The 14,108-nt window shown below is 39.8% G+C and overlaps 1 protein-coding gene across 2 annotated transcripts; it reads left to right on the top strand.

The window, feature by feature from the left end:
• The first annotated feature begins 5,017 nt into the window (after positions 1 to 5,017).
• Positions 5,018 to 12,582, top strand: LOC133516557 (lysophospholipase-like protein 1). 2 transcript variants are annotated; one of them, XM_061849558.1, is made up of 4 exons: positions 5,018 to 6,121; positions 9,730 to 9,996; positions 10,171 to 10,314; positions 12,221 to 12,582. In XM_061849558.1, exons 2-4 carry the CDS (start codon positions 9,747 to 9,749, stop codon positions 12,415 to 12,417), a joined length of 591 nt encoding a protein of 196 aa, XP_061705542.1. In that variant the 5' UTR covers positions 5,018 to 6,121; positions 9,730 to 9,746; the 3' UTR covers positions 12,418 to 12,582. The 2 variants fall into 2 exon arrangements, with proteins under 2 accessions (XP_061705542.1, XP_061705534.1); XM_061849550.1 differs by having other exon boundaries at positions 6,076 to 6,320.
• Positions 12,583 to 14,108: the final 1,526 nt, after the last annotated feature.

The raw sequence follows: 14,108 nt of genomic DNA, 5'->3' as shown, positions 1-14,108 counted from the left end.
GGCTCAAAAGATTTGCCCTGACGAACACCATCGATCTAGATGAGGTCCAGGGTCTCATGATGGAGTCAGGAGTTGGTCACTAGAACTCCTAATCTACTCATTATAATTCCATCGTGTTTGGGCTCAACAGAGTTGCCCTGATGAGCACCTTCAATCTAGATGAGGTCCAGGGTCTCATGATGGAGTCAGGAGCTGGTCACCAGAACTCCTAATCTACTCATCATAACTCCATCGTGTTTGGGTTCAATAGAGTTGCCCTGACGAGCACCATCAATCTAGATGAGGTCCAGGGTCTCATGATGGAGTCAGGAGCTGGTCACCAGAACTCCTAATCTACTCATCATAACTCCATCGTGTTTGGGCTCAATAGATTTGCCCTGATGAACACCATCGATCTAGATGAGGCCCAGGGTCTCATGATGGAGTCAGGAGTTGGTCACCAGAACTCCTAATCTACTCATCATAACCTCATCGTGTTCGGGCTCAATAGATTTGCCCTGACGAGCATCATCAATCTAGATAAAGTCCAGGGTCTCATGATGGAGTCAGGAGTTGGTCACTAGAACTCCTAATCTACTCATTATAATTCCAACGTGTTTGGGCTCAAAAGATTTGCCCTGACGAGCACCATCGATCTAGATGAGGTCCAGGGTCTCATGATGGAGTCAGGAGTTGGTCACCAGAACTCCTAATCTACTCATCATAACTCCATCGTGTATGGGCTCAATAGAGTTGCCCTGACGAGCACCATCAATCTAGATCAGGTCCAGGGTCTCATGATGGACTCAGGAGTTGATCACCAGAACTCCTAGTCTATTCATCATAACTCCATCGTGTTTGGGCTCAAAAGATTTGCCCTGACGAGTACCATCGATCTAGATTAAGTCGAGGGTCTCATGATGGACTCAGTAGTTGGTCACCAGAACTCCTAATCTATTCATCATAATGGTAATTTGATGGTGCTTGTCGGAGTAAATCTATTGAGCCCAAACACGATGGAGTTATGATAAATAGATTACGAGTTCTGGTGACCAACTCCTGACTCCATCATGAGACCCTGGACTTCATCTAGATCGATGGTACTCGTCAGGGCAAATCTTTTGAGCCCAAACACGATGAAATTATAATGAGTAGATTAGGAGTTCTAGTGACCAACTCCTGACTCCATCATGAGACCCTGAACATCATCTAGATTGATGGTGCTCGTGAGGGCAAATCTATTGAGCCCAAACACGATGGAGTTATGATGAGTAGATTAGGAATTATGGTGACCAACTCCTGACTCCATCATGAGACCCTGGACTTCATCTAGATCGATGGTACTCGTCAGGGCAAATCTTTTGAGCCCAAACACGATGGAATTATAATGAGTAGATTAGGAGTTCTAGTGACCAACTCCTGACTCCATCATGAGACCCTGAACATCATCTAGATTGATGGTGCTCGTGAGGGCAAATCTATTGAGCCCAAACACGATGGAGTTATGATGAGTAGATTAGGAATTATGGTGACTAACTCCTGACTCCATCATGAGACCCTGGACTTCATCTAGATAGATGGTACTCGTCAGGGCAAATCTTTTGAGCCCAAACACGATGGAATTATAATGAGTAGATTAGGAGTTCTGGTGACCAACTCCTGACTCCATCATGAGACCCTGGACTTCATTTAGATCGATGGTACTCGTCAGGGCAAATCTATTGAGCTCGAATACGATGGAATTATAATGAGTAGATTAGGAGTTCTAGTGACCTACTCCTGACTCCATCATGAGACCCTGGACTTCATCTAGATTGATGGTGCTCATCAAGGTAAATCTATTGAGCCCAAACTCGATGGAGTTATGATGAGTAGATTAGGAGTTCTGGGGAGTTCTGGTGACCAACTCCTGACTCCGTCATGAGACCCTGGACCTCATCTAGATCGATGGTGTTCGTCAGGGCAAATCTTTTGAGCCCAAGCACGATGGAATTATAATGAGTAGATTAGGAGTTCTGGTGACCAACTCCTGACTCCATCATAAGAACCTGGATGGACTTCATTCGGGTCAAAAATAATAATACAAACCCTAACGTGATTTCAAATAACACTGAAACTCTATAGCACTAATGTGCGCAAACGATTGGCATCTTGACTACGGAGCATGGGTGCGTAGCCACCATGCCAATCGATACGACAACGAAACACTATCTGTCTCTCTCTCGTACTAATATGCACAAACGATTGGCATCTTGGCTGGGCAGCATGGGTGCGTAGCCAACATGCCAAACGTTTACGATACGACAAGGAAACACTATCTGTCTCTCTATCGCACTAATATGCGCAATAGATTGGCTTCTTGGCTAGGTATCATGGGTGCGTAGCCAACATGCCAATCGTTTACGATACGACAACGAAACACTACTCTCTCTCTATCGCACTAATATACGCAAACGATTGGTATTTTGGCTAGGCACTAAGCAAGTGTGTGGCCAACATGCCAATTGTTTACGATACGACAACGAAACACTATCTGTCTCTCTATCGCACTAATATACTTTATTTATACCTGCAGTCATTTAGTAACTTCTTCATTTTCCATTGGTGTGAAAGAGACAGAATAAAGAGCAAGGGTTATAGTACACTCTGTAGTCTGTACACTTAGTAGTAGTTTACATAAAAAAAAAACTACTGTGCATATACAATAAAGAGTGCCCATATGATATCATATGACACTAAAATTAATGTTGCTTGAAATTATATTGAAAACTATCAAGATTATTCTAGTCTGCATTGAAACGCGCGTCGCGTTGCCGGCGCTCGCGTACCGAGCGCCAACGCCATCTATCGAGCGTTATTTCGTGAAATCGGAGAACGCTCCAAGGATTAAGGGCTCTTAAGATAGGAGTTATCCATTATTTCCGTCTCACATTTAGGCGGTTTTTTGATCCGCCGCCTACCCTGGTGAGATCTCGCGAGATTTCAATCGATATACCTGTTTCCCCAAAAGACACATGAGTTTGTTTAAAAATACTTTTCAATCTTTCATAAAATTAAATAGGATATAAAATAAACACATACGGTTTTTTTTAGTATAAAAATCTACAGCGCAAACAATACTCACTTGTCACGTTAGCGTTACGTTAGGATGTTGTATATTTTGTCAAAATTAAAATTTTCTACGTCTCACCCAAAGGGTAAAGTATGTCTCACCCCCTTAATCTGCCATGTAATAAAACCGGACAAGTGTGAGTCGGACTTGCCCACCGAGGGTTCCTTACTTTTTCTGTGAAATTTTCAACTGTCACTATCATGATTCATGAGTATCATGGTTCATGAGATACAGCCTGGTGACAGATGGACAGACAGACAGACGGACAGCGGAGTCTTAGCAATAGGGTCCCGTATTACCCTTTGGGTACGGAACCCTACAAAGAACGTAGTTTCATTTCAGAATTTTTTGTTACGTTTTAAAGATCGCAACCGCAGTTTAAAATTTATGATCCCTCGTAGAAAATCATCTTTTTAGAGTACCTACCAAGTACCTACCTCAAAAGGAAAAAAACGAAACCATTATACGACAAAGAATACAATAGGAGTTATAGGATCACTTTGTTATTGGTCTGTCCGCTCGTCCGTCCGTCTGTCTGTTAAGACCCTTTATCTCAGAAGCGAGTGGAGGTATCGAGTTCAAATTAAAATCATATACTCAGCTCCACAGTCACTTTTAAGTTAACTTTAAAAAAGGATACGGCCGTTTATGCTGCAAAAAGCGTATATTTCGACATTCTCATGGGAAACAAAATTTATTGGGTAGGTAATACTTCCCGTTGACCAACAACGATCGGTTACTAATTTGGCAAGTAATATCGTCTTACACTATATACAAGTACAGGGAAATATCTGAAAACTGTGGAATAAACCGTCGCCTGCGGAATTTGCGGACCGATACGACCTTGAAACCTTCAAGAAAAGAGCGTACTCCCATCTTAAAGGCCGGCAACGCACTGACAACCCCTCTGGTGCTGCAGGTGTCCATGGGCGGCGGTGATCGCTTACCATCAGGTGATCCGTCTGCTCGTTTGCCTCCTCTATCATAAAAAAACTATAAATTTGTAAAAAAATCAAATAAAAGAAATACGTTAAATTTGTATGTGAGTTCCCTCGTTGGGCGAATCCTACTCGCACTTGCGCGGTTTTTTATTTATTTTTTTATGAAATTAGTACTTACCGCTATAAATCAATATTTGAACGCCTAAAACAAGAATATTATTGTATTAGGTGTTTTTTTTTATGTTAATAATGTTAAAATGCACATGAATACACAGTTATTCTTCGTCCCACAAAGAAAAAAACTTGAAAAATTAAAAAAAAATGTGAGAAGGGTTCAAATTTTCAAAGTGCCTTAGTGTCCTTAAAACGTAACCGAAATTAAAAAAAACTACATTGTTATTTTAATCATTTTTTAATGTTAGTGATTACAGTAAGTAGGTAATATGTATGATTTTTTAACTTCATCGACATAAACAACACTTGAGCAACACCCGAGGTGCACGTGCATGTCTGCGTATACGCAACCGGTGTGCACGGGCCTTTACCCCGTTCCTATACAGATTAATAATTATAGAGTCTATCAAGCCATTTCCGTTAGCAGAAAAAAATTGAAAATTTCAAATTCGCGCCTTTTTACAAGCTTCTGTTTACTTCACGTGTTATATCTTTGTTGCTTGCTTTGTATGTATGTCCTGGAATCTTGCAAGTAAAATTTGACCCACTTCCCGGTTTCCGATTAAGCTGAAAATTTTGCATACATATGTAAGTCGGATGACAATGCAATATTATGGTATTATCAAGCTGATCTGATAATGGAGACAGGAGGTAGCCATAGGAACTATGTGATAAAACAACGCAACCTAATTGTGTTTGGGGTTTTTAGAATTGTCTCAATGAGTATTAGTTGCCTGTGGAAAAAAAAGTACAGTCAGCGATAAAAGCTTGTACCAAAAATGAAATTTTTGCCAAGAACTTATACTGACAAACTTGTTAGACCGGCTTTTTTTTTTTTTTTTTGTAAGGTTTATAAGTGTCGATTGTAGACACAGGGCCCTCGCTAATGATACGGGCGACCCTGTGTCCGCGGTGACGTTTACGAAGGGTTTTCGTGATTTATGCGATGCCGGGTCCGGCATCACCATCAGACAGAACAATGGTGATGCTCATTTTTAAAGACCCGGCGTTGTTGATGTGTTCTAGCTTTGATAGAACCATGGTCCCCGCATTGGTTACGGGCGACCATGGTTCCTGGTTGATATTTGTTTGGTTAAGTTAGATGTTGCGATTTATTTTTGATTTTTGATGGTGAAAGTTGTTATAATGAATGTGAGTTTTAGTTTGGTTTGGTTGGTTTGTAATGTTTGGTTTGATTTGTTTGTTGGATAGAGAATAGTTGTTTTTTAATTTCTTGTAATTGGTTGTGGTTGGAGGGACCGCAGTAGAGATAGATAGATAAAGCCACTCAACAGACGCTGCTGCCCGTCCGCCGGTTTTCCCTTAGTCGCCTTTTACGACACCCACGGGACGAGATGGGGTGGTGCTATTCTAACGCCGGCACCACACGGCGTGTTAGACCGGCTATAGTTCCTCCAATTAGGGGGAGAGGTTTAGAATCCTACTTACTTATTTATTCAAGCTTTTTAAAGTCAATTTTGTTATGGGTTAACATAATTTGCCTATGTACATAAATATTTATAGAACGTAGTGATTATATGCTCTTTGTTGGTGACGAGATGTTGACGAGGGATGCAGTCATGTAGGCGGAAGGAGGCCTTCTCGTTGATACATAGCAATAGGGACCGTGCGCGTTGGAGGGTCTGCCATCTTTTGGCCTGAATCGGAACAATAAACATGTAAATTTACACGTCACGTGTTTTCTTGTGCATAGTAGGTTCTGCCATCTTGTGGGCTACATCGGAACAAAAAACATCACATTTACGCCTCGCGCCAAAAATCTGACGGCTCCTGTGCTGCCTCCTACAGTTCATGCACGCTCCCTATAGCAGGGTAATAGCAGAACGTGCCCCATGACCGCATATTATCTGTCAGTGTCAAGTTCAAACGTCAAATGCTAATGAAATTCTTCGAGGTTAGAATATAATCCGTAACGATAAAGCCTTAAATTATAACTATTTACTACATTGTATTATAATTGTCAGTTTGCTCAAAGTTGTATAAAACTGTTCATTAGAATTAATGAATAAAAATGTCTCGACTTGGTGCTTTGCACTTGACTAAACCCACAGGCCCCAAGCATACGGCGACAGTAATATTTTTTCATGGATCTGGTAAGAATTGTTTATTGATGAGGGTGATGAAATGATCTTTATTATTTCTATAGTTAAGAGATTGTGCTGATATCTTAGACATATAAATAAGGTCTTAGATTATCTTTGATTTGATTGGTTTGTATTGATGATCCGCGATGCGATGGATCGTGTCTGTCTGTCCGTCTGTCACAGCCATACATCACACAGGAGGCAATTGCGGGCACGTCAGTTAGTAACGTTGGCAAATAAATTAATAAATTTTTGAGTTGTCTCGTATAAGGATTGAAAAAGCTTGTGATTCTGAGTATAAAAATCATAAAAAATTAAAAAAAAAGGTTAGGAAAACTTGAAATAAAATGGCCCGAACACGAAAGTTTGAAAACTCTGTGCAGAAAGAGAAGAATCAAAGAATGTTTTGGTCCCCTTTTACGCACAGACCCTATTATACTTATAATGTGCATGTATTTGTATAATTAATACACTTTAGCACAAATGTTTCTAATATAACATGTACTGTAGGCAATAAATGAATACTTAATAAACAGACAATGTTATTTAATACAGTTAGGCATGGGAACCTCACGCCTCAAATAAGTATATCTCGGGCACGACATAAAAATCTTTGTTATTTCTTGCGTCAGCAGAGGGCCTCGCTAAATGGATCACATAAAATTTTGGTCTTGTCCTGCCACTTATCATGATCATATCATTCTGGTAGCTGGCAGATGCTCATCATGGGTAATTATTAGTCAATAACTGGGTTTCTGTAACTGATAAAGAACGGTAGATAACTGGGTGTTAATTACTGGAAATCTAGTGTTGATGATTGCAGATACACTTTACTAAATCTTTCTTAATTGTATAGAGAACCCCACTATCTCTTAAAAGAGTAATCAGTGCCACTATGTTATATAAGTTGGTAACCCAAAGATGGTAGAGTAACATAAATTAATAAATTTTAAACTTGACAGCCTTGGGAGGTAAATGAGAGAAATAAAAAATAATGTTTTGCAAACTATACTGTGTGACATCAAAATTTTATTTAATGGAGGACCATGTGACTAGTGGGACGATTAAAAAAATATACATATCTATTTTAATTTAAGCTAACCATTTTTTAAATTATTTAAGAATATAGGTAAAAATATCTCTGAAATTATCAAGAGTTTTGATACAAATGCAGAAAATGGTTGAATGATTTCTAGGATTCCGTACCTAAAAGTTACAAAAGGAATCCTTATGGTGCGACTCTGTCCGTCTATTTGTCACATTGCTAAATATCTTGAGGACTTCTTAAGCTAGGAATAGTTATGAACAATGCTAAAAATTATTTTTGAAGGAAAATGTGAAAAAGATACTATATACTCGTATTTATTATTCTTCTTCTTCTTCCTCGCGTTGTCCCGGCATTTTGCTCGGCTCATGGGAGCCTGGGGTTCGCTTGACAACTAATCCCAAGATTTGGTGTAGGCACTAGTTTTTACGAAAACTACTGCCATCTGACCTCCCAACCCAGAGGGTAAACTAGGCCTTGTTGGGATTAGTCAGGTTTCATCACGATGTTTTCCTTCATCGAAAGCTTCAAGCGACTGGTAAATATCAAATGATATTTCGTACATGGAACACACTGTTCACATTTATGGGCAGGGGCACCCCATTACCAGCTTCTCCCTCTGGATCGCATCTAACGAAGAGCGACTCGAATTGTTGACTGCCAGCGTATTTCGGATCGGCTTGACTCCTTGGCGCTGCGTAGAGTGGCCTCACTCTGCATTTTCTATCGCATGTATAACGGGGAGTGTTCCGAGGAATCGTTCGGATTAATCCCTGCCGCTTCTTTCCCCCATCGCCCTACGCGAAAACATTTCCATCCTCACCACTTAGATGTTGGCAGTCCTCAACTGTGCGTTCCTCCAGGAACTTTCTGCCTCGCACAGCTAAACCGTGGAATGAACTGTCGCCTGCGGTATTTCCGGACCGATAGGACCTTCAAACCTTCAAGAAAAGAGCGTACTCCCATCTTAAAGGCCGGCAACGCACTCACAACCACTCTGGTGTTGCAGGTGTCCATGGGCGGCGGTAATCGCTTACCATCAGGCGATCCGTGTGCTCGTTTGCCTCCTCTATCATAAAAAAAAACATATGTTCCGAAAAACTCATTGGTACGAGCCGAGATTTGAACCCGCGACCTCCGGATTGCAAGTCGCCCGCTCTTACCGCTGGGCCACCAGCGCTTGAATTTATTATTATTCTTTATTATTCATGAATGCAGGCAGCTTATAGCTAATACGTGCACATCAATGTTTGCACTTGTGTTTTGTCCATTTTAATACAGTACGCTTGGCAGTGGCTACGTGTTTGAGCCTTTTGCGGTGGAAACGTTAGGGTCATGGATGCCCAGCGCCCGGCGTTTTTATAAGAGTTTAGCGTTGCGTTTGGTGGCTGCCACGGGGGACCAAAGAGCTGGTCAGTATTTTGCCCAAAGAAATAGCATCGCAATTCAACGGGGAAATGCGGCCAGCCTGCTGGGCACACTGCCTGCTTTTTATTTGTAGGGTTTTTTAAATGTATACTTTTAGAGTAAGTTGACGAAGCCTGTTGCAGATTTTACCGTTGTATTGTCTTGTGACGAAGCCTGTAGCTGATTATGAGTTTGTGTTCACCTGACGAAGCCTGCGTTGCGGATATAAAATTATGGTCCATTTGTAAAATGTTTGTCAAGTCTGTTTTTAAAAGAGTTCACTGAGGGTGCACTGATTACGTATACTGTTGTGTTGTGTGTGTTGGGGATACTGTTACTATTCATTTTATTTTGTTTTTAATATTTGTTGTTATAACAGCAAATAGCAGTAATATATAGCAGAAATAAATCATGTGTGAAAATTTCAACTGTCTAGCTATCATGGATCATGAGATACAGCCTGGTGACAGACAGACAGGCAGACAGACGGACCGTGGAGTCTTCGTCATAGGGTCACGTTTTACCCGTTGGGTACGGAACCTTGAAAATTATCCCAAAAAACAAACAAACACACAGGTCACACAAATTAATTAGCTAATTAATATATTTATGCTTAGTATACTTCTGGTTATAAGCCTTTCGTGTTTATTGTCAGATGAGATAATTGAAAGTTTGTACGAAACCCTAGGTTGGCGAGTTGGGACTCTCACATCCCTTTAAACACCGAAGGTCCATTGTTTGTTCATTGGATGGCACCCACCCTCTTTAGATTTGCAATAAATGTTGCTTTTGTGCTTGTGGCTTTTCAAGCCATAGACCCATCTTGAGTTGGAGGTGTTATAGTAGACCCTATCTATAGTCATACCAGTGCTTGTCACATTCCTTTACCTTGCTTATAATTATTTTGTTAATTGACTATTAAAAAAAAGGTATTTATTTACATTACTAACTAGGTTTATTTTGCAGGGGATACAGGTGGAAATATGAAGGAATGGGTGAATATAATGGCACGAAATTTTACATTTCCACACATCAAGGTGATGTTCCCAACGGCTCCACTGCAACCTTACACTCCCAATGGAGGTGCCATGAGCAATGTTTGGTTCGACCGTGCTAATATATCTATTGATGCTCCTGAAAAACTTGATTCAATATCTAGAATTGAGTTAGAAGTTAAGGATCTCATTCAAAGTGAAAATAAATTAGGAATACCTAGCAACAGAATAATTATAGGTAAGTATGTTTATAATTTTTTTAATATTAAACTCTCATTTGTGTTGAAAATTTGTAAAATGTGTGAACCATAAAATTCCATTTCAGAGGTAAATAAAATAATATCTAAGTTGAGCTGTGATGTATATTATTCTTTTGAGTCGTTCATAAAAAATTAACAGTATTGTTTTGCAGGTGGATTTTCAATGGGTGGCTCACTGTCATTCCATGCGGCTTATAGGTGGGACAGGAATATTGCCGGAGCCTTTGTGTTCAGCTCTTTCCTCAATAATGGCTCAGTAGTGTACCAAGAGCTAAAAAATGCATCCAGCACTTCATGTGAGTACATTTTTTTCTTTTGACCATATTTTGTTTTATTACCTACGTATTTGTGGTAAGGGAGCCCAAAAGGGGATTTTTGGAGATATTCGAGCGCGTCAGATTAACATAAATTTCAGAAATAATCTTAAAAATGGAAAAAAAACAAAACATTGTTTTGCTAACCTTGCTAAGGATACTGCAGCTCCACATTATCGTCAGATTTAGATTTACTATAACTGGGACATACAATCTGACACGTTCTTGAAATACTCCAAGATGGCGGTTTGTTTGCATCTTTAAACATTTCTCACAGGCTTGCATCATTTCCGAATCATCAGTATTTTGAATGGGAGCATTTGTAGGGCCGACTTGACATCCTCTTTGAATATCTGATGCGACCGCGACTGAATCTACTAATATCTGGCGCGCTCGTGTACAATGTGATGATTTTTGGAACGAAGATCCATATCGGACGGTTGGTGGATGTGGATGGGGGCTATGCGAAAAAAAACCGGTCTAGTGCGAGTTCGTTTGACTCGCGCACCGAGGGTTCCGTACGTACTTTGAATTATCTCGTATAAAGGCGAGAGACTTATGAGCAGAAGCACATATTCGCTATGTGCACGACTGTCACGCAACCTAGTGTCCGCAAGTCTAGGGGAAAACATCAATTCACTACATCTTATAAAACTACTCCAAAACATACGATTTTCATTTATCAATAGAGTGATTCTTGAGGAAGGCTAAGGTATATAACTTGTTAAGGTTTTGTGTAAATTAATTGAACTATAACGATGTTGTCGGAAAAAATCACGCTGGCTAGGAGCTTTAATCGAAAACGCTGCCTAATCCGTTTGAGCTATAACAAGACAATGTATGGTGGGGTTGTTTCTCATTTATAGATCTACAAAACGTCCGCGATGTTAAATGTCTATCCTTTAAGGATAACTTACACCCATTATTAACTTCTAGAAAAAGATCACGTTATATGTGGCATTTCTAAAGCTATTTAAATGGATACATTATTTACAATTATCAAATTAAATACGTTAGTTATATTAAGCATTTCATACAGATTACAATGGTCACTTACACCATACAATTTAAATGAATATTTCAGGAGAAATCGTAAATCAAAGTTTCATTTCGATATAACTTGTACGAAATGTTAAGGACGCTATCCGCAGTTAGTTCTAATTTTTACCACCATATGCGCTGGGATCGCTTTACTTATCCCCACCATGTACTTCGCACGGTCCCATATCGCCATCTATCGGCAAATTATCTAACTAATTTGCGCGATGTAATGCAAATTCACGTAGGTATGTTCGTTTTTCGAGGATTTCGCGGTGGAAAGACCGTCAGTTATTCACATTAACATGTAAAAAATACGCGTCTTGCCACTTTATGTCCGCAAAGTATACGTAATGTGTGAATTGCGTAATCAGTTTATTTGTTTTATTAGTATTTCGATAGTAAAGTCGTTATTCAGGCCGCAATTAGACTATCATATACTTATACTACTATATAGTTTTTTCGAATCTAAGGTCCTGTGTCGCAGATCATGAAGGTTTTGCTATTTTCGATGATTTTATGACACAATATTTTAGTTTTATATTCGTTTTCTTAGGTATATATATTTTTTGTCATATTTTTTTATATAGAGGTTTGACAAGTCTCGCCGTACAAAAAATGGAGTATTTAAAAAAACCTTTCCGATGGTATATCGCTTATTCTTATTGGGTCATGGGCCATTGTCCATACAAATCTGCCCATGCTCCTTTGACGTATATGACCATAATTGTAGGATTACTGTCAAATAGGACCCCTAGGATAATTTTTATGATAGTCTACTCGTAATTGCGGCCTTACTATTTCGAAATCACTGGAGATAAAAAAGTAAAGTTGTGATTATTAATTTCAGTACCACCTCTGCTACAGTGCCACGGTGACAACGACGACGTGGTGCCACTGGAGTGGGGCCAAACTACGTTCAACGAATTGAAAACACTTGGAGCTCCCATCCAGTTCCACGTATTAGAGAGGCTGGGACATCAAATCAATAAACGGGGACTTAATCTCATAAGGGATTTTGTTGAGAAACATCTGCCTGATGCCTGATCTGATAGTGATATCATATAATGAACATTTTTTAAGCATTTTTACAAACTAGATATTCGGTGCATGACTAGAAAAATACCAATGAACTTTTAAAACAAGTACGTACCTACTGGATTCTGAGACGGTTAAACCAAATACTTGTAGATATTAAAATATTGAAAACAATGTTTTTTTCATTGTATTTTTTTCAGAAATAAAAATACGAGTAGCCTTAAATTGATAACTGTTAACACATAAATAGGCGGGTCCACACAGAGCGAATATACGTGCAAGGCAATTTCCTCGCGCACAAACCGGCCAGAATAGACGTGCCTCGGCCGAGGCGGCGCGCGCGCTTTTTCCTCGCCTGAGCGTGCCGCCTCGGCCGAGGCACATCTATCTACATTAGCCGGTTTGTGCGCGAAGACATCGCCTCGCGCGTATGTTCGCTCTGTGTGGACCCGCCTAATAATACGTAGGTAGAGTGCGCTCCCGGTACTGGTTTTCTAACGATGATATCCATCTGTCCAATTTCTTGCTGATGACGCAAATACCTACACATCGGAACAAGGAATTGGAAAGGTGGAATACCATCCTAAGATACAAAATCAGTCCCGCTCGTAACGCTCAAGATTCCTCTTTTTGAATCATTTGCCACAAGCTTGTGGTTAAACTTTGGAATCTTTCTAGTCACGGGACACATATTTTATAGGCTTCGGTACTCATTAAAGCGATTTCAGTTTTTTTAATGACACGTAAATTTGCTCTTGAATAGTGCCATTTTGCGAAATAGACCTGCCGATGAAGGCGATAAAACTATGTAGAAGTTGATTCTTTTTTATAGTTTTGTGGTCGATTAGGAATCCTTAGTTTTGATTTTCGCCATGTTCTTCTGTCTTTCGGCAGCTTTGCTTCGTCATCGTTAGTAGGTACTAATAGTCGTAGCTGCAGTTCATGAAATACGGCGTTTTCATGTTTAAAATACGGCTTTGTCCTTGTTATGTTTCTTGCAGCTAAGACTTATCTCTTTTTGTTAAACTATTCTGTTGCGCTATTTTTGATGCTGTACTTTACACGTAAAGAGATTTTTTTTTACTTCTATTTTATGGCCCGCTGTCGTGTCGTTCGATAAATCTTTGAGAAAGAATAGTGGTTTTGAATTTTTTGGGAACCGCCCTTGCAACTTTAACTTTTGAAAGACGTGAAAAGCTTTCAACGAAAACTATTTTGAACATATTCGGTTAAGCCGTTATTGAGTTGAAAGGTAGGAAGGAGGGAATTGCTGCAAAGATAAAAATACCCGTACTCCGTTTTGCTTGGGATGTCCATTGGGGTTCTGACAATTACCTACTTAATTACATGCATGAGTTTTTTGGAAGACAGGTTTCAATTTACTCTAAGTACTTCCCATGCGATTCAAATGTTTCTAAAATACCTGCTATCTATTGTATACCCTAGAATATCCAAATTGCGAAAATAAATGTGTCGCGCGCACAGCGCGAGTTAAAACGCCCCATACAAAGTAGGTCAGCCAACGAAAAGGTACAGAAGGAAATGCTTGGAACACAATTTTTAACTTTGTAACTTTGATTGGATCAGTTAGGAGGTGCACAATATGTAAAGTCCCCGCCATAGCCTTTGAGCTGGAAGGGAAAAGAGGTTTGAAGGTCCCAATTTTCGGTTTTTCGCTTATATCTCGCAAACTATGCGTC

The sequence above is a fragment of the Cydia pomonella genome, chromosome 1, assembly GCF_033807575.1.
Source record: "Cydia pomonella isolate Wapato2018A chromosome 1, ilCydPomo1, whole genome shotgun sequence".
NCBI lineage: Eukaryota > Metazoa > Arthropoda > Insecta > Lepidoptera > Tortricidae > Cydia > Cydia pomonella.
Note: the sequence above shows the minus strand (reverse complement) of the source record. Positions and strands in the feature narration are given on the sequence as shown.